Here is a 25,905-nt window from a genome sequence, read left to right as displayed (position 1 = left end):
GTCGGTCTGACGTCGTATAAGAAGTTACATTTCAAAAAGCAAATTACGGTGAAATATTGTTCTATTCAATTGAAAAAAAGTGTCTAAGACTAGTACCGAGGTAAGTCGAAATGAAACATAGGTAGGTTTAGTGTTAATATCTCCTTTCTGTTTTCTTTCGAATGAAAATCTTTAAATAAAACTAAGTAAAAGGTCCACCAGGTCTTTGGATGGTATCCATCAGTCTTTAACCCCCTCTCCCCTTCGAACGAGGTTAAAAGCAACCACTGTCCCAAATCGAAGTACTCGTCTCCCTTTGCCTCTTGATTCCGATACCATTCGATATTTCGACCGATAGACAGTGACTCCGAGTCACGTATCGCGTACCTACAACCCTACAAATATTCGTTCCGCAGAGACTGTACGGGTTATTAGAGTCCAGCTAGTATAGTTAGACGCTAGGAAGCCTCGTACACTAGACTGCTATTATTACACTGGGTCGCTGGCTTAGACTCAGTCGGTGTTGGCTCCCTGAACCGCGAGAACGTCTCCGCGAACACCTGAGAACGCCGTTCGCCGGCGATTCGCGGCGCGTTCAGTCATCTTCCAGTGCCACTGGTACCGCGTATCTCTGTGTCTGCTGCTCGAGCTTCGGTCCCTGGTACACGTGAACCCTCGTACTCGGTGGATAGACGCGATCCACGATGCCGTACTACGGGGAGGGTCTGCCCTATTACTATGGGGGACCCTACGCGACCCACAGCTCGCTCATGACAAGCACTCCTAGGTAAGCGTTTCTCGACATTTCGATTTTTCCATTAGACATTCGACCTGCACTCTTTCTCCTTCCTGTACAGAAATAGTTGGTGAAATAGTTGTCGCCCCATTGGTGGGGAAGAACCGTGGAAAAGGTCTCGATGGATCTTCTTCTTCAACACTGTGTGATTATCTTCAACGGATAAATTGATTTGTAAATATTTTCTTATCCAGCAAGGTAGATTTGCAGAATTGGGCTCACTCTAGGATCCGATAGCATAATCGAATCAAAAGTGTCGTTCCAAACTTGAAATATAAATCTTGCTACATTTGTTCTCCAAGGGTGTGTAGGTAACTTTGCTGAGCTGGGTTCATCCTTAGTATAACTGGAAGAAACGTGCACTTATTCTTTTAAAAGTGACATTCCAAATCTAACGTATCAATCTAAGGCTAAATTCAAGGCATAAATCTTCCTAGACTTTTTTTCAAGACTGTATAATTATCTTAAATGGACAAACTGGTCCCTTTCCTGATCCAACAAGTTAAATATGCTAAATTGAGTTCATCGCATTGCTGATACGTGTAGTACTTTTCATAGTACTCTTTCAGAAGTGACGTTCAAAATCTGAGATATAAATTCAAAGTCTAAATTCAAGGTATAAATCTTGCTACACTTCTCCAAGGCTGTCTAATTATCTTCAATGAAAATCTGTTGGCAATTTCAAGTTTCTTTAGTATTTTTCTTCTCTGTTTCTGGAGACCGGATAGTTTGTCCGTCGTTTCGCTTGGGTGCGTGTCTCGAGTCCTTCGAATTACTTTTGTTACATAATTCACTTATTTTCTAAATGGAACGACACTATCGTGCCACATCGGCGCAAGGACTGACCTCCGTTCCCGTTTATTCCGAAAAATATCACCTGGCCGAGAATACACTTTTGATTTATTCGAGTATATTCTCTTGAACGTTCTGGTTCGTCTCACTCAACGAAACAAAATGCCAGAATCTTTAATACAAGAGCTCTTCGTTTTCTCCGACATCAGAGTATAGTATCCAACTCTTCGCTAGACAATTTATTCTGCTTTTAATGAAATAATGCATCTGGCCCTCGACGAGGTAACCATTTCCTACTTTAAAGCTAAAAAAAGCTTCTACAATTGTTTCGTGCATTATTGAATTCAATATGACGTGATATATCGTTGCACTAAATTGAAGAAATAACTTTAAATTCAGTCATTTGATCGATCGTGGTTAGAATAGATAGAAATGAAATGTCAGTATGTTTAGTGTTAAGGGTCCGTCCATGGATTTGCTCGATCATCGAAGCATCTTTCATCATCTTTCCTTCAATATCTGATTTATCACGTATTCGGGCTGAGTTTCACTTGCAACGAAACACAATCTTTAGTTCTCTTAATACAGGGTAGTTGTTTTACATCGAAACGCTAATGGTATCTTTCCATTCATTCAAGTATCCTCTATCGGACGTCTACGGTTCAATTGTATCTCCATCCATCAGAGCCTCTATTTTCGTCCCTTTGTCCACCCTGCATACTCCGAAGCAACGTTCCAAGAGCATAGCTCCTTTTTCCTCTTTCTTCCCTATCGTTTTTGAGAAAGTGACATTCGTCGCGGAAGCTTTTCTCGAGTGTTTGCGTGAACACGATGTTGTCGGACAACAGAAGTTGTGGTACTTGGTGTTGTTCATTATAGCTTCTTCGATAAGAAAAAACTAAAAAATAGAACTCGCCAGACGAAGAATTGAAATTTAAATGAAAGCACGTCTTATTTTCCCACATTTGCCATAAATACATAAACATTCGTAATCTGGTAACGATCGAAAGAGTTTAGGGCGAAAGTCGCTGGTTTAAACGTTCAAAGTACAATTAATCATTCTGGTGAACAAAATACGAAATTACTTTCCGAACTACCCGATACCTGGTCAGTTTGTTATAGCTCCACCAGTAAGGAAAACTCAGAAACAAACATCGATGCATAAGATCGCGCTTAAACAAGCCATCGAATGCTTACTTCTCTCAACATAGAATTTCCTTTTACTTGGATTTAGGAGATGTGATCATTATTTTGCTCCAGAGACTCCTATGTTGGAACGTGACAAGTAGACCGTGGATTTTTATGCAAACTAAAATCTTTGGAAGCGTGCTTACAGAAATCGAACCTAAATAGAAATTTATTTTACGTCGCTCGCAGACGATCCATGTATGTTATTCGGGATCTTGGCAAGCCGCGGATATGACATACGATCCGTCAAAGCGGGTAACTCATTAGTAAAATGTAACGGCGGCGATTAATTTGTCGGTTAGCCGGTTGATAAATGAAAGAGATTATACAAGGGAGGACGGAATTATCGAGAATATATCGGTGTAAAAATAGCCGAGGGGTTCTGGACGTGCTGCAATTTCCACGTGATAAAACTCTCCCGCTCTGCCAAAAAATATTCGACGGAACTCTCCGCAATTACGCTGCAATTCTCGAGAGGATTGACGGCGTTGCAAGATTCCGACTAATGGAGAAAAGACGGAAGCGAGTTGACTCGCAGGATAGATGATGGATACATATCGAGACGATATTATAATATTATATTACTACCCGAGCGTAGCGAAAGACTTTCGATTTACAAATGTTGAAATCGATTCACGAATTGAGATCTATAAGTAAACGTTTTCCTCTAAGAATGTTTAATATGCTGCGTATTTTGATGTTTCGGTGATTTAAAACAGTTTTTCATAAAGAAATATGGTTACGAGGAAATCGCGTTTAAAGTTTTTCCCAGTTAAAGAGTTAATGCAGAGATAAATAGCGATGTTCATCCGACCGTTGAAACGCTTCGATGTCGGCCGCGAGCCGCGAGCAACACGTGTACTCATTAGCCACTTGTTTGTCATCGCAGATATACCGATAAATCGATTCGTGAATCAGAGCCTGTCAATCATTCGTGGCCATGGCCGAGCCAAATCGAGAAGCATTGAGTTCAACGATGCGTGTAACAAGTGTTTAGTCCATTCTGCAACGTGATGGACCGCCGAAACACGTGTTTAGTATTGAAACAACGCGACAGGTCTTATCAGCAGGAGTCCAAGTTGCATGTCATCGATTCTTACACAACTAGTTAAACATTTTTCTCTTTATCTTTTTGGATACCTTCGATTTCTCTTACAAAGACCAACGAATGGTCAGTGGATGCACTTGAAAATTTCTATACGAAAGGTGTAATTCAAATTCGTCCCTCGAGAGGTTAAATAATCTTTTTTTAAGTTTCTACATTTGAATTCGAAACTACAAGAGAGAAGCTTCCGATCGATGCAGTTATGTCACTATTTCCTTTCACAACATCAAAACTTGAACAGTCGAAATCGTTAAAAGTCATTCATTCCAGCGTTTCATTTAACATATTCGTTAGTTTTATTGCTATTTCTTTATGAAAAAATGTGTTTCAAAAGTGTGTATACATAGAAGTACGCACATTATTTAATGTACCATCTTTAATAGCGTTTTAATTTCTTAAGGAAAAGGATGGTTTACATAAGTAAGAAACACTAATTTAAGTTATTCATACTTCTCAGCATTAAAAATTTTGTCTCGCGTTTATATTGCATTACAAGCCCCTCGTCCCTCTTCCAAGGTCATTTCCACTTTGGAAAATACTGCAACAGATGATTAATGAAAATTACTCGTCGAACATTTTCCTACGTAGTTCTTATTGAAATAATTAAATTACGTTTTTGCGCCACGAATGAACTCTGGTTCGCCGTACTTCGTCCCAGAAAGAGCTGTGTATTCAGAAAAGTTCAGCTCGATAGTCAGAAAAGAGTATCCGAATTCGGATAGGCGAGTAAGTTCTCGAATTACGCGGTTAATGGTATAAATACCATTTATTATAATGGAATAAAAATGATCGATACAGAAGTAACACGTTGATTGTAATGTTGATCAATGGCGACTACCACTGTTAATTTACAAAGTGTACTTAGAACGTTTATAAATAACAAAGTCTAATACTTGCAAACTTTTAAAGCCAAGTGCTATCTTCAGAAATGCTAAAAAATAATAATGACTCAATGTACCGTTGAATATTTCTATTTTTCACGCTGCGGTTTAAGCGAATGTCGAGGATATTCTTAGACGTGTAACGGTTGGCACTTAATGTGCTGAGAAAAATGTGGTACTGTGGTTAAATGGAACATGTGGACGTCAGCGATCAACGTTTGCTTTTGTTAGTCGTGACTCTAACGACGATGGAATAAAGTGTCAGACTCGATACGCGTTACCGCTCCTTCCAGAATTGGCTAAAGCGTCTGACCTAATACGAGCTTCTACTACTTCCAAGTCTGACTCTACGAGTCTCTCCATTCCTTCTAGAACTGACTGAACCGTCTCATCGAACTACTCCTTCCAGGATGACTGAACTGTCTGACTCAAACTCATTTCAGGGTCGAAATTTTGATAAAATATGTTCCGAAGTGGTTTTTGACGGTGAATGGTGTAAAACTTAATTTGAAAAAACAGTTTTTTAACATGCTTTTGATAAAAAATACTCGAATCACAAAATCTATATCGATAAGAATAATAGTTACAATATGTATGTTGTGATACGATTATTTTCTTTTTAAATTCTAGACAAAATTTGTAGTTCAAATTCAGTTTCACACCATTTAATTCACCGTCGTAAACCATATAAGAATACCTGTTTTCAAATTTGCATCTAGAAAATTACTGGTAGTTGATTTCCACATGAGTGCCACCCCTTAAACCTTATCGCGAATTACTGTCGCGTATCTAGAACTCTGCATAACTGGAGAACTCGCTATTCGAATTCGGATAGAAAAACAAAGCCAGAATTGAAAGGAATATTCGTAACAGTTGGATAACGAGGATAGTAACAGGTTGAATTTGAATCGTTCGCGCAGAGCCTTTCACACGCCGCTGTCGCGGTTTTCCCCGCATCTGTCGACGATCTCTGAGTCACCCCTGAGCACGTTGCGCCGCTATTCGCCCGTCTCGGTCCCAACCCGACCCAGACGCGTCATCGACACCGCGGACATCGACGTCTCGACGCCTCGAATCCTGTCGGGCGACGGGAACCAGAGGAGTCGACTGCGTCGCGACAGGCCCACCATAAAAATCAGGTCTCAAGCTTTGAAGGACAATCCAGCATTGCGCGAGCACAACGAGAGGCACGAGAAGTCCGTGGGCGAGTTGCTGGTGGAGAAGTTTCTCATCAAGGACAAGAAGCTCGAAGAGGCGGAGCCGCGTCTTCAACTGTTCCACCAAGTCAGCCCGGAGAAGGAGGACGACGAGGAGCTGCAGCAGGCGCAGAAGAGGATCACCAGACGATTCACGCGACGAAGATCCTCCGCGGACATCCAGTTGGATCCCGAGCAGCTGGAGAGGGAGGTGGCGTACGCCCAGGTGCAAGCGAAGGTCTTGGACACTCTGGTAGCCGAAGAGCAAGCAGAGATCGAGAACGAGGTCCGTCGCGGGACTTTGATCAAGAAGGGAACCGTAGGTGGGCCGAGGAACGTCGCTGGATTCTTCAGATCCGATGGAGAGTCCGTGTCCCAGGGGGAGGAGGAGGCTGCCGCACAGAAGATGAGGAAGAGCTTGAAAAAGGTGAAGAAAAAGAAGAGATCCACCGAGAAGCCATCGCCACCCGACGACGAAGAGAGAGAACGCAGGTCCAGCACCTCCAGCGACGTGTCCGTGGACCTGCAGAGGGAGGACAAGACGGATCGGAAGCAGCCCAAGTCTCAGATGTTCAAGATAGAGGCCAGCAACAGCGTAGGAGACTTCTCCACCATCGTGGTGGACGCCAGACCAGACGATCGCGTGAAAATCATCGAACAATTCAGGGAGAGCGTGAAAATCCCCGTGCCCAGGAAAATGGGGATACGCAAGATCGAGAGGGACAGCGTCGAGGAGGAATCCGAGACGGAAGTGGTGCTACCTGTCAAGAGGCCTTACGTCAAGGACACCTCGAGGAACAGCGTGCACTTCACGGTGAGGACGCCACCGGATTCTACGAAAAATGATCCCTTAAAAATGTTGGACAACGTTGCAAACGGAGTGCAAAAAAAGGACGAAAGAGACATTTCGTCGAGTATCAAAGATGATACACCCGAGGCTACCAAGAAACCTGAGAGCCCTGTTTCTAAGACGCGTCCCGCGTTCAAAGACGGGAAGCTGAAGAAGGAGCTGGTATTAAAGAGTCCAGAAATCCTGAAACAGACCAAGAATGGGCTGTCGGACAAGGGAGGGTTCGAGTTGTCCAAAAAGGAGACTATCAGAACCGATACACCCGAAAGTCCGAGGACACAGAGCAAACCGCAGGACCAGAATGTTCCAAGCTTCTCAAAATCTGAGACTCCTTCGGGGAACGAAGAGTCGAAGGACGCGGGCTCCGAGATAACAAAAACGGGCAAGAATGTTTCACAGGATACAGATTTCTCCAACTACTCGAAGAACGAAACAACTGTAAACGATGGTTCGGAGGTTGGATCGCAGGATAAACGGGGTTTTAGCTTTTCGAAGTTTCAGACGTCGAAGAAGGAGGTAACCAAGGACGATTCCGCAGAAGTCCTCGAATCGAACGAGATTGGATTCCAGAACAAAAGAATTTCGAACTTCTCGAAGCCTCAGGGGACGAAGAGGGAGATTACCAAGGACGATTCGTCAGAAATCCTCAGACCAAACGAGATTGGGTCTCAGGACAAAAGGGGTTTAAGCTCCTCGAAGCCTCAAGCTAGTACGTTAAAGAAAGAGGCAGCCAAAAGCGATTCCTCCGAACCTGAACCGCGGGACAAAGTTGATCCAAGCTTCTCAAAGACTCGGGCTACTCAAGAAAGTACACTTAAGAAAGAGGCGACCAAAGACGCGACTGAGACCCTCAAACCGAAGACTGAACCTCAGAAAGGAAAGCTAAATTTGTCAAAGACCCAAGCACCTCCACCGTCGAAGAAAGAACCAACTCGAGACGACAGTTCTGATAGGCCTGCATCAAAGAAAGAGATAACCACGAACGACACCCCTGGAATCCTCGAGTCGAAGACTGAACCACGGGATAGAAAAACGACCGCCTACTCGAAGACTCAAACCGCTCCGTTGTCGAAGAAGGACGACAGCCCTAATAAAACGCTGAAGCAGAGCAAGAGCGTACCAATGGACGAGGCATCGAGCTCGAAGAGTCGCGCAGCTTCCACGCCGAAGAAAGAAGAAGCTGAAAGGAGGGCAGAGCCCTCGATACCCAGAAAGCCCCCTCAGACGACGCAGAAGACCGAAGCGTCGATCGCGACGCTAGCTGTTGACCCGCTCGCGCTCGCTCGCGAGGCCAGCGCCAACGGAGCGCTCCCGTCGCTGCCAAAACCGTCTAAAATTAATGCGGATGAAAATAATGCCGTAGAAGCGCCAAAGCTATCGTTACGAGACGCGGAGTACCTGGCAAACGCGACGAAAATCGAGCGTGACGAGAACGTCGGTCCGTTGCCGGGAAAGAAGACGAACAAAGCGGTGACCTTGACGAACGCTTCCTCGTCGAGGGTGCCTGGCGGGCCAACCGTCGCGGACCCGACCGAGGAACACCCGAAAGCTGAGAATCGATCGGGAAAGACCATCCCCGATGACGCAACAGCTCCGACGAAGCTCGTGACGCAAGCGACCTTGTCGAAAGCTCCCAAGTGCGACGCGACAGACGATTCGTTAAGCGCGTCAAAAGATATCGATAAAGGTGACAAGGTGAAAAGTGATACGAGTGCTCGAAAGTTTGCGAGAAAGGACGAGGAACCTTCGAAGATCCCTTTCAGGCTAAAGAAGATCGGGAAAGAGTTAGCGTCGGAGGACGCGAGAACAGAAGTCCCCTGGAGAACCAAACCGTCCAAGACGAGCGTGTCCAGCGATGTCCAGCTCAACAGGAGCGTCAGCGTAGATTCTCAAGGGAAGGAATCTTCGATTCGTAAGCCCCTGAAGCAATCTACCTCCGTGAATGAGTCCTCGACGAGCAAAATGCCAGTGGACAAGCAGCAGTCGGTGAAATCGTTCGAGACCTTGAACGGGGAGAACGGAACGCTGTCGAAGAGCACGTCGACAGAGTCTATAGACTTCTGGAGTGAAATTAGAGGCCCTGAGAGCCCGAACGCGGCGCCGCGACGGCCAGTCGAGAACCTCGAGGGAAAAGAACTGGAGAAGAAGAAAGAGGTGGATCCTAAAATAAGTGTCGCCAGCGCGACAGTCGGGTCGAGTAACGTGTCCGTAATCGAAGAGGAGTCGACGGCGTCCAAGGAGACGACTCGAGTTGAGACGGATGCCGCGGCGAAGAAGGGACCGAAGAGAAAGAAGAACCTCTCGATAGCGATCGCGGAAGCTCGGGAGGACGCGTTCTCGACGGTGAAGAGGAGAGAGGACTCGTCGACCTCCACGAACACTCCGGACACTTGCCTGCCCGTTTCGGAGATCTCCACGCCTGTGTTCGACGTCTCCGTGCCGCTCATAAACATCGTCGCGGCCACCACGCCGATCAAAACGGAGCCGCAGGTTCCCGAGGACGAGGAGGACCCTCAAACACCGACGAACGAGTGGCCAGAGACGGGTCTTTCGAAGATCTCCAAGTGGAGCAACCAGAACGACCTCTCGAACGCTAACAACGTGGACGTAGAGATCACTCCAGTCCCGTCCAAGGACGTCAGCGCGACCTGCACCCCCGAAGCCAGTCCGGAGTCGTCGAAGAAGAAGAAAGTGGTCAGAAAGAAGAAGTCCTCGACCACGAAGAAAGGGTCCAGCGGCAAGGAGGCTGGAAAGGAGTCGAAAGATTCGAAGAAGAGCTCGAGCAAGTCGACGCAGGAGAGCCCAAAGCCACCAGAGCCGAAGAAAGCGAGCCCCAAAGCGACGCCCACTCAGAAACCGCTAGATCTCATCAGGATGTTCTATACGACGCCCAGCGCGCTGCTCACCGCGACTCCCAGAGATCTGTCCAAGGTTCGCCGAGCCAAAATCAAGAGGCGGAAGCATCACTCGAGGACGCCGTCTGTGAGCAGCGACAGTACCGGAAGCACCACCAGCACCGCCACCACGGAGAGCACCGACGGAAGTCGGTCCACCTGCACGGAGCTGGACGACGACCCCGACAAGAGAATGAACTCCACCAGGAGCAACGACTCCGGATTCGATGGTTCGCCAAGGATATCGAGTACTTGTCCCGACATCATTATGTGGATTGCTTGCTCGTTACCAGGACGATCTTTGTGCGCCGCGCACTGTGGGGAAAAGTGACGAAATCTGTGTAAACGATCGTAGATACATTTTTGACAGAAATCGGATAGAGTGACGATCCTCGAATGAAATTAAAGATGAAACTTTGCAGAACTAGGGTGTTGTATCTTTAAATGCTGGAAAGACCGGTTGGATATCTGAGGAAACCAGAACTCGGCTAATTAATCGCGAACACCTTTATTTCGTACCGGTTCGGTATCGATTTTCTCGGGTAACGAACCGGACCGTTTACAGATTCGATTTTTGTTTTATCAGCGCTCCCACGTATCCTATTATGACGCAATTTAAACGAATACAACATCAACGAACAATCAGAACAATCAAACGAACATCAGAGGGAAAAATATAAAGAGAGTTATACTGATTTTGTTTGATCTTGAAAATGTAAGAATAAAAATATAAGAATAGGATTACGTTTAAAAACCCAAATATGACCATGATATCTTCGTTAAACAGTATGTTGACAATAAAGCAATTCGTACATCGTATGTCCCTTTCGAAACGATATATCTTACGTATGAAGAAGTTTTTATCTACAATATTGATTTAGAACTTATTTCAATAAGGAGTATGTCTACCTAAGAAAAATCAAAGCACACATATCTTTGAGAATTTTTTTAAGAGAAACATTTGAATTTTTTTTGTGTTAACGTTTGACTATTGTAACAAGCATATTTCGATGAAGCTTGAGCAATTTTTTTGTTAAAAAATAGTGACAATTATGATAGATACGGTCGATAAAATTAACAAACGTTTCTTAAATATTAAATCTAAAAAAAAAATCTAAAAATTTGTTAGACAAATTTAGCGGGAACATTTGAATTTATCATATAAAAATCTATAAGAAACGATGTGTAACAAGTTATAAAAGAAGTTTGACCGCGCCTAATAATGAACAAACCAAAATCTTGTTAGAAAATTGAAAGTTACACCTATATTTGCAAGACGAAACAATCCGTATAACACTGTCTATATTTTTCAGCTTTAATTTTATTCGAGAATCATCCCTCTATCTCACGTCTGTCAAAAATGTTTGTCTTCTACGATTTTTACACAGATTTCATCACTTTTCCCCAGTGTGCACCGTTGCGTAATCCCCCGCGTGCTTTCCGCGTTCTCATCAGAGAGAAAACAGTTTACGTCTGTTTACCAGACCTGCCACCGATGCAGTACGCTGGCGATTTGTTTCGCGATTTGCTGCCTCCTCTGTGCGTGGGAGGCACTCGCGAATAGAGGAGGGAGCGACGGTATTTCTGCGGAAGAGAATACCTTCGGTTCCAATGTCTTTCGCTCGTGAGAAGAAAGACGTTGGAACAAGCGCTTGAAAGATCGACCATCCGTTGTTTCCTGAACGTCTTAAGACCCGTAGCGCCTGATCCTGGAGTCTGCTAGTTTGTATTTGTGTTGATTGGTTCTCTAACAGCATTCCTTTTCCAAATAGACTTTCGTGTGCTGGAAAATTCTACTAACTGACTTTAATTTTTGTCTTCTGCATGGATGTTTGTTTAACGTAGGATAACATTAGGTTTACGGAGGGAGGTTTACGGAACACCACTGGTAAAGCCCTAAGAAATTGCCGATTTTTCTAATTCTTTTTCTTTTAATTAATTAATTACCTTTTGATCGAGAGAAGGATTCTTTTACTAAGGATATCAAGTTGTAGGATATATCGTGAAAAAAGCGAACGACCATGGTAAACACCATCCGCCTGTTACTGAGGATACATTAAACTATATTTATACAAATTTTTATTGAAAGATACTGAAGAATGACATAGTCATAAATAGATGCATCTGGAAGCGTCCATAGTAGTGGCCAAAGCAGCCCAGAGTAGTTCAGAGTCATCGCAAGTAAAAGTTATTGCATAAAAAAAAAATTATACCTAATACCTGATATTCTCTAAAAATTTCATTCCCATATTCCAGTAAAATAGTTGCTTACTTATTTGAACAGATTTTAAAGAGAAAGTTATAGATACATTGTAACCATTGGTAGATTACAAAACAAACTATAACAAAAAATTAGAAATTCAAAGTGTTGAAACTCTAAAAATTCATTTTCAATTACAGTCCTATTGTCAGGTCATCGCGTCCTTTGCAGGCCAATGCCCGGTTCCTATATTCCTATGTCCGTGGCTTACAATTAGACAAACAAGAATTTGTACATATGCATGTCTTTTTATACGTATAGAAGTCAGCATAAGTGGTTAGCGAAAAATATAAACGGTTGGAACATAAGAATGGGTAAAAATGACCATCTCCGTAAACCTAGCGTCAACTATTTTCTGCCTGACATTTGCGCAGAGCTTCCTCTCTTTATCTCTTCGGCTAGCACCCGCTGGAGCTTGTATATTTGCTTTCTCGTTGAAAATGCGCTGCAATCCGCGAATCGAGCCGGCTCGCGTAACATCAACGCTGTAAAAATATTCGAGCTGACTACCCGTGATCGACCACCGCCTCGATCTAACGAGATTTCGACAAGGGACAAATTTTCGTTGGGCGACGGCCAACGTAGTGGTGTAATCGCGGAGTCAGGATTTTCGCGGTTTCTGTTTTCTGTCTCGCAAAGTCGACGTCTCAAGGACCGTTAAAATAATCATTTCGCGGACAGGTTCACTGTCCGATAGCTCTTTTCTAAAGAAATATTATTTCTGAAATAAGAAATTGGTTAGGTGAGACATCTATGGAGACGGAACACGAGGATCGTTTAGGATGAACGAGGTTCTACTTTGTCCCAAGAAATGGACTTTTGGGAAGTCTGCGTTGCCTACTCTGTAACAAAACGATTAGAAACAACGAAAAGGTCGATGAACTTTAATTCGAAATCCCGCTATTTTTAAATTTGTTGAGATATTAAAAAAATTCTTCGTCATAGCCAATGGAAGTACGAAACCCAACAAGTAGAGTCTAGGTTGAATCTGTCAGCTATTGCATGGTTGCTGCATATCCAGTCGCGTTCTCGACCAACCCAAGATCATCTCGCATTCCACTTCGCGGATGCGAAGCCAGTTGATGAGTTACACGAGGTCGTTGCCGCAGTGTCAACGACACTGTTTGCCAGCTTGTTTACAAAAAGGATTAAATGTTCCTAATGATCATTACGAGAAAATTGTCGGTGCTTTTCGTTCTTGTTCTCTTCGACCCACGCTAGAGTCGTCATTTTTAACGGATTCATGCCGGCGCTGCTATTTGTGTTTCTCGCCCATGGGGCGGCGCGGTAGTGCACACCATTTGATAGACACGCGAGCGCGAGCCACCGGTGGTACACGCCGGTGTATGGTGAACGTGTTATATTATTAGAAAAGCAATAGTTGCACCAGAAATGGTAAATTGTTTGCTGGTTGGTGATCAGCTAGGCTAATCCACGTGGGTACGAACGATGTAGTCCTATTTATAAGACGCACCGCGATTTCATAACAATATTCAAGGCTTCATAATGCAGTCGCGGATGGCCGACGATGCAAACAAGAGTTTTGAGATAAATTTAGCTAGTGTCAGTAGAAAAATAAACGCGAAGGCGGACTGTCCCGATGGCACGTTGGTTTTAGCAGAAGCGAGGTGGAGAATAATTATCCAGAGCTATAGTAAGTTGAAATGTTTCAAGCTTTGACTATATTGTATATATGTGTGGACTAGTTGCTCCCACTTTTTATATGTTAAAGGCATATGCTCGTGTCTCTAGCCAGCAGTGGGCAGCCATGAGCAGTGTCTTTATATTTTGAGTACAAATATTTCCTCACCTGTTTGTTAGGTAAAATTACTAACTATTCGAATCGCCAATTTGATCATCATTACAATAAATCTATGTAGATAACCTAAGCAGATGGACGTTATAATGTATTAGGTGTAGAAATGCCTTTATATTCAATTATTTAGTGTTTATTTTGTACTGAAAATATAAAGACAGATTTAATTTTTACACCTAGTATATAGTCAAAGGTTTGAAGCAATAGTGTCATCCATGTAGCGTCGCTACGAGTGTCGTCCTCTAGAAGGCTGTGAAAGGTAATAGGTTCGATTCAAGGTGCATCACAGGCAACTAATTAAAAGATTAGTGATCAATTTGGCGAACATTTGAACAGATTGCGACATGGCCTGCCACAAAAAGTGCGAAAAGCTTACTGGGAACCTTTGCGGGTTGAACCAGAAGCTCGTGGCGGAAGCGTTGCAGGCTCTCAAAAGGGGTGAGTCGATGTTCAAACTCCGTTATCCTCGTTCAAGTCTGAAATCTAAATTCAAAATATCTAAGGTCTTTAAATTCTAAATATATAAAGTATCTAAATTCTAAATATATAAAGTATCTAAATTCTAAATATCTCAGATACCTAAATTCTAAATATATAAAGTATCTAAATTCTAAATATCTCAGATACCTAAATTCAAAATATCTAAAGTCTTTAAATTCTAAATATCTAAAGTATCTAAATTCTAAATATCTAAACTATGTACTACGTCTTTCATCCTTGTGTATTTCTATTCTTAAACGTAAAACTATAACATTTGTATATTCATATCTCGCCAAAACATAATATATTCCATACATTACAGCTGTAAGCTAAAAAAACTGTTGCAAGTAACCCCATCGGAGGTACAGAGTCACCCTTCGACCGTTTGTTTTGAACCTGATCGCAAGCTTTTGGCGATGCAGGCAGACTTGGCTGGCGAAACAAGTGCATTCATCTATGACTATGCTAATCTCCCACGTGGCAATCATAAACCCATTCGCGGGCCAATAAATAATTTCCGCGGGCGATGGTTGATACCGCGATCTCGCTAAAAATGATATTACATCAACGTTAAATCGGTAACGGTTTTCGTCGAGCTGCAACGAATACGATTCTACCTGTCCCCTAATCTATCAATTATGTCGAGCTGCTCGAGTCCTGCTCGCGTCATCGGGACGGTCAGCTCTATTTTCGAAAAATGTCAACCGGCCAAAATCGCCAGTTTCGCGATGCTTTTCGCGCGCCAGACGCGAATCGACAATTAATGCGCTTATTAATCCGCGGTTTGACGAGAGAATGACCGACTCGGAGTATTCTGGCTCGAGGTGATACCAGAAGAGAGTCCAAAACGTTTATTCAAAGTTTCTCGTTATTTTTACCCAAGCATCTTTCACTATATTAACTTTACCGATCTAAACTTTGTTCTATTGTACGAGCCTGTAGATTTTACGCATTTGTAATGTATACGATAAACAAATGCTAAACACAACCAAAAGGTATCGTTATAAAATTAAAATTTGTTCTGTGGTGTAAATATCTGAAAACTAACATTCAAAAGTGAGAATATTGTCTTCAGTCCTCTTGAGTCAACTCTCTATCAATAACAATTCATCCCTGCTTGACCACTAATTTACAGTTGGTTTTATAAGTCCCTATAAACTAACATTAAGAAATGGGAATATTGCTTTTAAAGAGATTTGTTTATCTTACACAAAATTCTTGATATATATATATATTTTTTGTTAAATGCACCAAAAAAATCCTTCTCCAAAAAATGTTCCAGTGGTCTGCCCTCGTAGCACTCGACCACGTAAGAGTGACTATAATCAATTCCCAGCGAGTCGATAGCTTTAACATAGCTCAATTTCTAACAAACAACAAAATGAAACGCATGCATGGAATCTGACCGAGCTGGACGGTGGATTAACGGACGATTTACTCTAAAATTCCCAGCACCCTCGCAATCGTCGGATACACAAAGGAACTCGGACTCGTCGGACCATTTTCCAAGCGGACGGATCACGCCGCCAGCGACAAACCTGCCAAGATTCAAGAAGTATGCGGTGACGGACTTCAATTTCCTCAAAGTGAGTTCCGATCGCTTAAAGATGTTTGGGAGATATATTAAAATAGTCAGTATTTACGAAGGAAATTCTAGATCGTTTTAACGTGTTTCCCAAACGACCCTCAAAAAATTTCGAGTCGTTTCACTAAGCCGTTCAAAAGTTATAACACTTTCTATGTTTGGCAAATTTACACGTAGTTAAGTGGAAAACATACTATCGCGTTAATCCGAATAGAAAAATGGTATTATTAAAAGAATGGCTAGAATAATCTATAAATTTATAAACTAGTAGATTAAGTATCTAAAAAGCCCGTACGTAAATGATATTTGCTACTTACAGAATTGTTTATAAAAAAAAAAGAAAAAAATATTTGAGATCGGAATGTCGTTTGTAGCGAAAACGTGACAATTTGAAAACGTGGCATCTCTAACACAATCCCTCTCTATATACATATATAATATATCTGTGGTTGTCTGCTCTGCTGCAAGCGTATGCTTCCAACTTGCGCCATGCGCATCGAAAAAAGCTAAACGCGCGGTACTGTAGCTATAAAAAAAGATGATGCGCGATCACGCTTTCTATATACTTTTATCATTTTTGGGGGAATCTAAGGGCGCCAGTTTTGTAGTCGTATTAGATCACGGACATAGGAACATAGGGACGTGGTGCGGTATGAAGCCAAGGGCGGAGGCCTGTCGACCATTTTACGTTGCTCTTTTACAGCCGGAAGTTTAAATAGGACTACAATAAAAAGTATTATTATATGTTTGAAAATAAATTTTTAGAGTTTCAACACTTTGAATATCTAATTTTTTGTCACATTTTGTTACTTGTTATAATTTACACAATGGTTAGAATGTATTTATGACCTTCTTTTTAAAAACTGTTCGAATAACTAAGTAACTAAAATACGAAGCTTGGAATTCGCGTCTTGTAGATTTGTGCGTATCTTCCGATTTACTTCTTCGCGTATCGAAGCATGCAGAACCATGATGTCGGAGTTCCGCGTGTACTTTTATATGTCTTTTGTATATTAATAAAGTGTTGTATGTAAATTGTAGGTGGTCCTTTAACATATACGGTACAGTGAATAGGGATGCGCTACAGATTATAGACTCTATACGAATGTCTAGCAGTCTTGCTAAAATTCCCAAAAGCAACGTAATATGGCGACATGGCTTCGCTACGGGTACTGCTCTATCCAGTCACTATATTCCTATGCCCGTATGCATTAGACGCATGCATTAGACACATTACCGACGCAAAAGATAGCGCGCATGCTTGAGTGGGAAGCAACACTGGCATCACAGCAACGTTGGTCATTACTCATTGTAGCGAGCGAAGCTCGTTAGGGCGTTTGCCCGAACATGCGTAACGCGGAAAATTCCTGCCAAGGTTCCGCGTTCAAAAATCTGCTGACGAAACGCTCGAATTATCCGCGATAAAATAATCCTCGAGTCGAAATTACTTTCGTTCTATCTACTGCGCGGCGTTTCGCGTTTGATTCGCGCTCATAATAGCGAGACGTCGACAATGTTTATCTCTCGATTTACGCGCCGAGCGAATATTTATCGTAACAGTTTCCAAGATTCGCCACGTAAATCTGAGTGGTACTCGGAAGACGTTGAAACGCGAAACAACTTTGTCGAACTTTGAACGCTCGAGATGAAACACCCGAACTCAAAGCTGTGGGGGAAACCCAACCATAAGCTTGGTTAACTCCTTGTCCTAGGAAGTCCAAACGAAATACCACAAGTTACACTCGTGCTTATTTTTTTTTTTTTTATTAAGCTATAGAACCTCCTACGGTGTTATTAGCAATATTAGTTTTTTAAGGAATTTGAAAATTATTAACAAAGGTTGGATACATGGTTTATATAGGAGGGCGTAAATCGAGCACTCGTGCTTATTGTTTATGGCCCAAATTCCTTACCACGAGTCTTACTTAAACTCCTATTTAAACTTCCGGCTGTAAAGGATTAAAGGGTCTTACCACTTTCAGGGTAGAACAATTACAGAACTACAACTACATTTGAATTTTCTTGAACTTTCTTACAGAACACCTAATAATGCTAAATAATATAGTTCACATAAAAGAACACCTAATAATAGTAAATAATACAGTTCATATAATAGAGCGCTCGCATCATAGATCTTTGATGTAACAGAGGTTCCATTGTGTTCCGCGACTGTACCAAGAAGAAGAGAGTCGATTGAAAAGTTCGTCTGTTCTCGGAAGGCCTCGCTCGACCCGCGGCGCAGCTCGTTTATCTACCTGTAAATATAGTTTCCGGAAATTTATGAGCCACGTCGAGAAACGCGTTGGCTCGGTCCGCGAGCTCCGACGAAAGCTAATACGGATCACGTGTATTTACATCACGTGAACTCGGCTGATTCACGAGGCGTCCTCGCGAAATCATTCCGGGACATCGCGAACCGCATACGTTCGATTTTCAAGTTTACGATCGGGGCTACCGTAACGCCGGCAATTCCCAGAAGTGCAGCGCAGGACCAAACCGTAGCCCACACAACGTTTTCGTTTACGTTCGACACGTTGAACTTTCTACCTAGGGCAATGTCAAATTTAAAAAAATTATTTTATAACGGATATATATACATATATTATTCCTTAATAAATTATTCGTCAGGATCTCTTGAAATTTGGACGATTCAATTAACCTATTCAGGGACAATTTTTTTGTTATTATCAAATTTTTGTTCTTTTATTATTATAAAAGACAGTAATTGTAATTATAAAAGACTAAACGACCACATATGTGGCCAAGCTCCCGAAGAGGTTAAAAACATTTAAAAGTAAACGTCGAAAGCAAAATTTAATAACACTTTAAATACTTCTTTCTTTAAACTAATTGTAAGTATCACAATATGTAATTATATGTAATAATCTTTGAACGTAATTCACATGTATAAAGAGGTACGGTTCTTTAAGAAAACAGTCAGCATGACTTTGATTTTTAAGCGACTTTGACGTAGTCTTTTCGGTTTCGGTTCGTTATCGAAGCACAATTTTGAAGCTTGTCGGCACTTTTGGATATCAAATTCATAAATCCACGTCTCGCGTCATCCGTTATAATGCGTTGCGTGAATACATGATATGTTCACAACCTGAGAAAGGTTTCGTTTCATCAGGTTTCATTTCTAACAGTAGATACTTCGTTTCTCGGCAGACGTCTTAAAAAGTTTGATATCGAGGTAACGCGGGAAGGTGTCGGCGACGTTGCTCTTTGCCAACGAGCGAATTTATTCGCGGGATGGTTTAAAACAGACGCGATTTTGTAGCGAGCCATCACGTAAATAGACCACCCGAATTAGCACCACGCAACGCATTATTTTTAACAGTCCGGAGGTACTCTCACGTGTGGCACTTTCGCTTTAAGACGCTTGAACTTTCCACCGTGTGTCTTGTTAGCCCTTTCAGACCTAAATTTTCGCTGTTTTTCGCATAACATAAATCTATAAAATAAATGTTGAATGTATATGTGTTCAGGTCCTAGGCAAAGGCAGCTTCGGGAAGGTGTTGCTGGCCGAGTTACGTGGCACGGAATGCGTGTACGCGGTAAAGTGTCTAAAAAAAGACGTAGTCCTCGAGGACGACGACGTGGAGTGCACCTTGATCGAGAGGAAGGTCCTGACGCTAGCCACGAGGCATCCGTACCTGTGTCACCTGTTCTGCACCTTCCAAACGGACTCCCACTTGTTCTTCGTGATGGAGTACCTGAACGGTGGCGACTTGATGTTCCACATTCAAAAGTCTGGCCGTTTCTCGGAGACTCGGGCTCGTTTCTATGCTGCCGAGATCTGGTCGGGGTTGAACTTCTTGCACAACAAGGGCATTGTCTACAGAGACCTAAAATTGGACAACGTGCTGCTGGACTTCGAGGGCCACATCAGGATCGCGGATTTCGGCATGTGCAAGCTCCAGATCTTCCTCGACAGGACAGCTGACACATTCTGCGGCACACCGGACTACATGGCCCCCGAGGTAAGAATTTCCATCCTTGATGGAGGATCCGTTCGTTGTAAAGACGAGCTATAGCTTATAAGGTAGCGAGGAGTCTGTTATTCGAGTTAGACTAATACTGGTGTTGCGCCAAGGAAGGAAGTTAATTTCGATGTGTGAAGATTATAGTCATATTCAACAATTTTTTGTTCGAAAAAGCTCGATGAAAGATCTGTTTGCTGGTGTTTATCATATGTAGGTATATCGAGTAATGAAACGAATAAAAGAATAATTTTTATTTGGATTTTTTAAAAGATATAGCGATGCTGAATATTTCACAAATATTTCTCGTGTGATTGAGAAATGAAAATAGTTGAAAAGACGTTGCTCTTACGAATTCATGGAGACTGCTAGACATAATAATACAATATAATAATATAATCTATACTGATACTTATATACTGATAATATTATAAAGAGGAAATATTGTTTATATTTAGCAAGTAATCTGTGAAACTACTGAGTAACATAGGCTATATTTTATTTTGATAAATACAAGTTCTTCGATACATGTTAGCCCGTATCTGTAAACTCTGTAAAGAAGATGGATTCACTGGCATTCATACGGTGCACAGTCTAAAGTACTTAGACTCTAAATTTGAATCGTGCGCTTAAACAGTCCACGAGTTGAGTCAACACTGGATCGAAGAATAAACAATTTGTTGGGTCCGAGTGAGTCAGACCGCGTTCGTTTCCGCATTGCAGATCATAAAGGGACTAAAATACAATCAGGCCGTGGACTGGTGGTCGTACGGTGTGCTGTTATACGAAATGCTGACGGGACAGTCGCCGTTCTCCGGCTGTGACGAGGACGAGCTATTTTGGAGTATTTGTAACGAAAGGCCGTTCATACCGCGCTACCTGAGCCAAGAAGCCACGGACATAGTGGTCTGCCTTCTGGAAAAGGACTCCGGGAAGAGACTGATCGGTCGCGAGATCAAGTTGCACGGATTCTTTCAGGTGAGGACAGTTGAAACGAATTTACAGGATGTGACAACTTTCTCCCTTAACTTCATCTGTTTCATTTTACTGTGACGTTATCTATTTCGAGTATTCTTTAAAACATTATTCAAAAATACTTATTTTTATTTATGCTGTTTGATTTTATTATAATGTCATCAATTTTAAACATTTTTTCCAGAAATGAATCAAAGATTCTCTTTCTCAAAATTCATTGACCCTTAACGTATCTACCCGATTTTTGTTAGTTTTCAAGATAGAACGCTTCGAAATTCACTGATTTTCAGCGGAAAAGTCTCGGTTTGAATGAGCCTGGCATTCGCGACCGAAAACGTTAACAACTAATATCATAAAATTTCTGTAGTCGTTGCCATGGGATCGGCTGGAGGTCAGGCAGCTGGAAGCGCCGTTCAAGCCAGCCCTGGAGCACACCCTGGACACAAAGTACTTCGACACGGCGTTCACCGCGGAACGACCGCGTCTGACCCCGGTGCCTGACCAGATTCTCACATCGATGGACCAGGGCGTCTTCCGAGAATTCTCCTACACGAATCCGAACGCGACAGACTGAACAGTGCTTCGAAGGACGTCGAGCAGTCCAACTGTACAGTTTCGCGCGTTGACGACGGTCAACGTCGCGTTCCTCCCATGTAGTGTCCGATCAGGCACCGACAACCTCTCGAAAGCCGAACTGGACCTTGATTTCCTCGCACGGAACAAAAGGTGAGCGGTTACTTTCGTACATCCATGGAAACTTGGAAACCAACCGGACGTTTCTTAGCTGCGGGGACGCAGCCAGGAATCGGTTGACCAGTCGCTACTTCGAGCTCGAGGATCGATCGAGCCGACTCTGCCGTGAGGAGAAGAAACTTTAAACTGTGCCAATGTTCCTGAACAGCTTGTACTCGCGAGGAGTCAGGCCACAACGACGATACTTTGCTAGGTTTTTATAACGTAGGGGCTGCGTTTCGTCGATAGAGCAGTTAGACTAGTCTCCAGTGGAACGTACCAGGTGGATTCCTGGTACCTTCAGGCCGTCCCTGGCTCGCCAAGCTTGGCCGTGTACAGTAGAACCTCGATAGATGCAGAGAAGAAGTAGAAATCGTTGCTCGTTAACGAGGGATGTTTAAAACGAGACTGTCGAGACAATTGCACGAGAGTTAATTTAAAGGCACTGTAGTCGAAGGCTTTTTTTAATGCGACTTCTTAGTACAGTCACACCTCTCTCGATAGGACAGGCTCTTCATCTTCTAAAATGTGAATTTGTCTAAAAATCTTTTATACTTGAGATAGTTGTTCCATGGGTTTATTTAATGTTCGATTTCATCGAAAGGTCGCTTGATTGTTCTTTCATTAAGTATGAATCGTACGAGCCTATTTAGATTTAAATTGTCAACTCTAGTTTTATGAAATTTATATCAAAGTTTTGCATTTTTAACACAGACCCTTACGGATCATACAGATTTTCACGTGAAGTTTTCCAATTTAAATGATAATGGAATTTAGAAATTTGTTTTACAGGCAATGTTGCCTGTTATTCCAATTGTTATTTATCGCTAGATTGCGAATGTTTATGTATTTATGGGAAAAGAAAATGTGGGAAATTGTGCAAAGATACGCATAAACGCAAAAATATATAAGATATAAGTAATAAAGTACAGGCTGCGCTGTTTAGAAGATAAAATATTTCATTCGAATCGCGAGTCTTTATTTAAGCCTGTAAAAATATAAATTTGCATAAACATTCGCAGTTTATTAGTCACTGAAGAAGTCGAACGCACATTATGGATAATAGCGAGGATCGATGGTACAAGTAAGGTTCCTCGATGGATTACCTATCTAGTTAGGAACTTACAGCCCTAATTTTCTGTAACTGTCGCAGTTCTACTGTACCTTCTTTTTTAAATCAAACTTACTCATGAGTTTACTCATGCAAATTACTGTTTATTCACCGAGGTATTTTCTTTTTCGACCCTTCGTTCAATCAGCCATGGAACGAAAATTCTAGCGCCGAGTGACAATCATGTTTCGAATAAAACAATGGACAACGAATCTCGGAATTGAATTGCAATCGTTAACCAACATACGTGTACAGTAATCTGCGGATAATAATGATGAAATATTAATGAAAATAAAAATGTTTATGAAAGTATTATCGATAAAATTGTTGAGATGAAAAATGAGCCTAAGAGCAACCTTATTCGAACTACTTTTAATTATCAGAAATCCTTATTTTATTTACATTTCAAAATAGAATTAATACTAGTTTTTCAACGTTTCGAGCCTATTGATTAAATTGTCGTGATTTAAAAATTGGAAATATTTCATTATTCGTATTAATTAGTAGAAGTACTTAAACTTACAATCGATTATGTTATGTAGACTATACGATTGTGTTAAAATGTTCTATATGCCATCGATATCAAGAATTGGAAAAAATTAATGTTGCGCCTATTTCTGTAATTATTAGCAACGTTGAAATTTATAACCATATTATATGTACATTTCTTTCTTGAAACATGAACATGTGGTCTACATAATCTACATTAATTGTCTGTGTTAATTATATTAAATATTTATAATTTTTAAATACAAAGTATTATTTGAACACATTTAAGCAGAGTTATATCGTTCTTTTCTTGCTCATGCTAACATACGAGATAACATAATAGGAAATTTGTATATTTTTATTCCTTTATCGATTTAACATATTTATTCTACAAACATGTAAAAGTGTACATATAAAATGAACATGTAAAATAATATATTGACAATTGTGCAAACAAGACGAGGTACACAATAAGTGCCCGTTTCCAACCTACTCACAGCTTATGATATTAATATTATTTCTTATACCCAACAAAAACAGTAGAATTAATGTAATTGGCGTCGATCAGAGGGTAATATGATCTTCTTTGAGTACAATTATATCAATTAATTAAACCATTCGCTGTAATAATTTAAGAGAGTATGGAAATCTCGACAAAATCTAGTTGATAATAATTAAGTATAATAAGAAAAATCTGTGTCAGAAATAACCAAGATTAAAGCGTTGTATAATAATCGTACTCTTCAAAATTATACACATAGAATTGGATAATGGTTCTGTGTCTGGAACGTTAATGTATGCTGGGTTTTATCATTTCAAGGCGATATTTTCAGGAGGATTTAAGCAACGAGTTGAAACATTGAAAAACTATTTAAAGAGACTGTGGATGTTCACCCATATTCCTACAGATCCAGAAAAGACTCGGGATTTAAATGAAACGTTTCATCTTCTAAACAATATTTATTTAACATTATCTAAGATGTATTTTCTTCAACACACATATATATATATAATCTTCGACATCACAGATATAATTTGTTATTCGACTTCGAAAGAAGCTGGTTACAATGCTGGCCAATCATCAGAGCAGAGTATTTTAGAGTATTTTATCCAAAGGACACCCAGAAGCCTCAGTTGGTTCCAACGATGAAGACCTATCGATCGATCGATCGATATTAACATTTCCTCCGTAAGTGTTTAGATCTCTCGTATTTGCCTCCACCTTTCCTTAAAAATCTTCATCATCTAGCCTTATACCACGAAGACATATGTAGTATCAACCTGTAGCAACGCCAAAAGAGCTGCAACGCCGATTTCCATGGTGGTGATTCGCCTTCGGATTGTAAAGGGCTAAACGTTTTCAAGCAACGTTACCGCAGCCGAGTTATTAATACTCGAAGTTGCTCGAAGTGGCTCATTATTTTAGCCAGGACGGATGATACTGTCTCGAGAGTTTTCCACCCACAGGCTCGTTCTTCCTGTCTTTTTCTTGCTCGTTTTCCCCGGGGACAGCTCTTCTCGTTCCCTTTTCCTACGGTGACCCTAAACTTTCAACGTTACTCCTGTTTTTTTTTTTCTACTTTTTTCTATTTTCATCGTGCAAACCCTCTCTTCCTCCCTCTTTCACTCTTTCTCCGTTCTTCTTCCATTTATCCATTTCAATCTCACACTTGGCTCGACGCTGACTACACGCTAACTTTAGCACGCTGAGGAATCGCCGAATCGCTGCGTTCACCAAGCGTCCCACAGTGGTTTCGAGTCACAAATATATGGTACTAAATCAAACCCGAAGTTACAGAAAAGCAAAACTTTTCTAGTCTCGAATATGGTGTCATTTTTTACAATAACGCATAAATTCTGAGATAAGCGGTGGGTCCGTTACTTTTTGAGAGCCCTGTATTTTGAGATCGAATAACACATTCGATATTCAAGGTCAAGCTTACACTCGATTGTGTAAAATAATCGACACAAGGCATTTAACCAATGGATTCTTATATGCAAGAACAGAAAATGTTCAACTGTGTACGTACAGTAATATTTATTTTTGCTAATTTAGTAGAAATAATAGAAGACGAAGCGGTCCGGAAAGGTGGACACCAGTCCTCGTGAAAGTAAGGGTAAGCAAAAAGTTGGAGCTGATGGGATGATTGGCCGAGTAATTAATTCAATTAAACCACTTCTACACGGTCTGATCGCTTCTCGAGACTGGACATCCGACAAAAGACGTGAAAAATAAGGCGAGAGACTACCACCATTCACAAACTGATCTTTTTTTTAATCAGTAAACTCTGAAACTCTCTGACAGCATGAAATTTCTATGCATTTAGATTCAATAACATTTATAAATTTTGAAGTCAACGCTAAGTCAGTGTTGTTTGACTGAAGACGCTTACGCTTTCCAAGTCTTTTTTCTCGCTTTCTTACTCGCTCATTACGTTCTCCTGATACAAGAGGTAAGTATCGATATTTAATTAAAAGTTATGCTACTTCTTTGAGTATCATGTTCTCCTGATACTAAAATGTAAAATTTCCTCAAAAGTTCGATACGTACCATGTATTTCTCGTGCCACCTCTTCGCACAGGTGCACATGAACGAAACGAACAGAAAATTAGCCCCTTGAATTGGGCAACCTATACTAACAGACCTGTCGGACCGGTTGCCTCTCCAAAGGCGCAAACGTGCCACCTCTTCACACATCATGTGCTCCTGATACCAAAATGTTAAATCGGCCAGAATTCCGAAATATACCGAAAATTAGCCCCTTGAACTAGGCAACCCGTACTGACAGACCT

General features: G+C 41.5%; 1 protein-coding gene across 3 annotated transcripts; it reads left to right on the top strand.

Annotated features, from left to right (window-relative positions):
- Positions 1-436: 436 nt before the first annotated feature.
- Positions 437-23,883, top strand: LOC128881487 (dentin sialophosphoprotein-like). Of its 3 annotated transcripts, XR_008458085.1 has the most exons (7): positions 440-766; positions 5,662-9,929; positions 15,690-15,823; positions 19,311-19,805; positions 20,529-20,783; positions 21,148-22,389; positions 22,425-23,883. XR_008458085.1 is itself a non-coding variant. In XM_054132558.1 (6 exons), exons 1-6 carry the CDS (start codon positions 684-686, stop codon positions 21,352-21,354), a joined length of 5,424 nt encoding a protein of 1,807 aa, XP_053988533.1. In that variant the 5' UTR covers positions 437-683; the 3' UTR covers positions 21,355-23,883. The 3 variants fall into 3 exon arrangements, 2 of the variants coding, with proteins under 2 accessions (XP_053988533.1, XP_053988532.1); XM_054132558.1 differs by having other exon boundaries at positions 437-766; positions 5,662-9,911; positions 21,148-23,883; XM_054132557.1 differs by having other exon boundaries at positions 21,148-23,883.
- Positions 23,884-25,905: the final 2,022 nt, after the last annotated feature.

This window comes from Hylaeus volcanicus, chromosome 8, assembly GCF_026283585.1.
Source record: "Hylaeus volcanicus isolate JK05 chromosome 8, UHH_iyHylVolc1.0_haploid, whole genome shotgun sequence".
In the NCBI taxonomy this organism is placed as follows: domain Eukaryota; kingdom Metazoa; phylum Arthropoda; class Insecta; order Hymenoptera; family Colletidae; genus Hylaeus; species Hylaeus volcanicus.
This window is presented reverse-complemented; position numbering and strand designations above follow the sequence as displayed.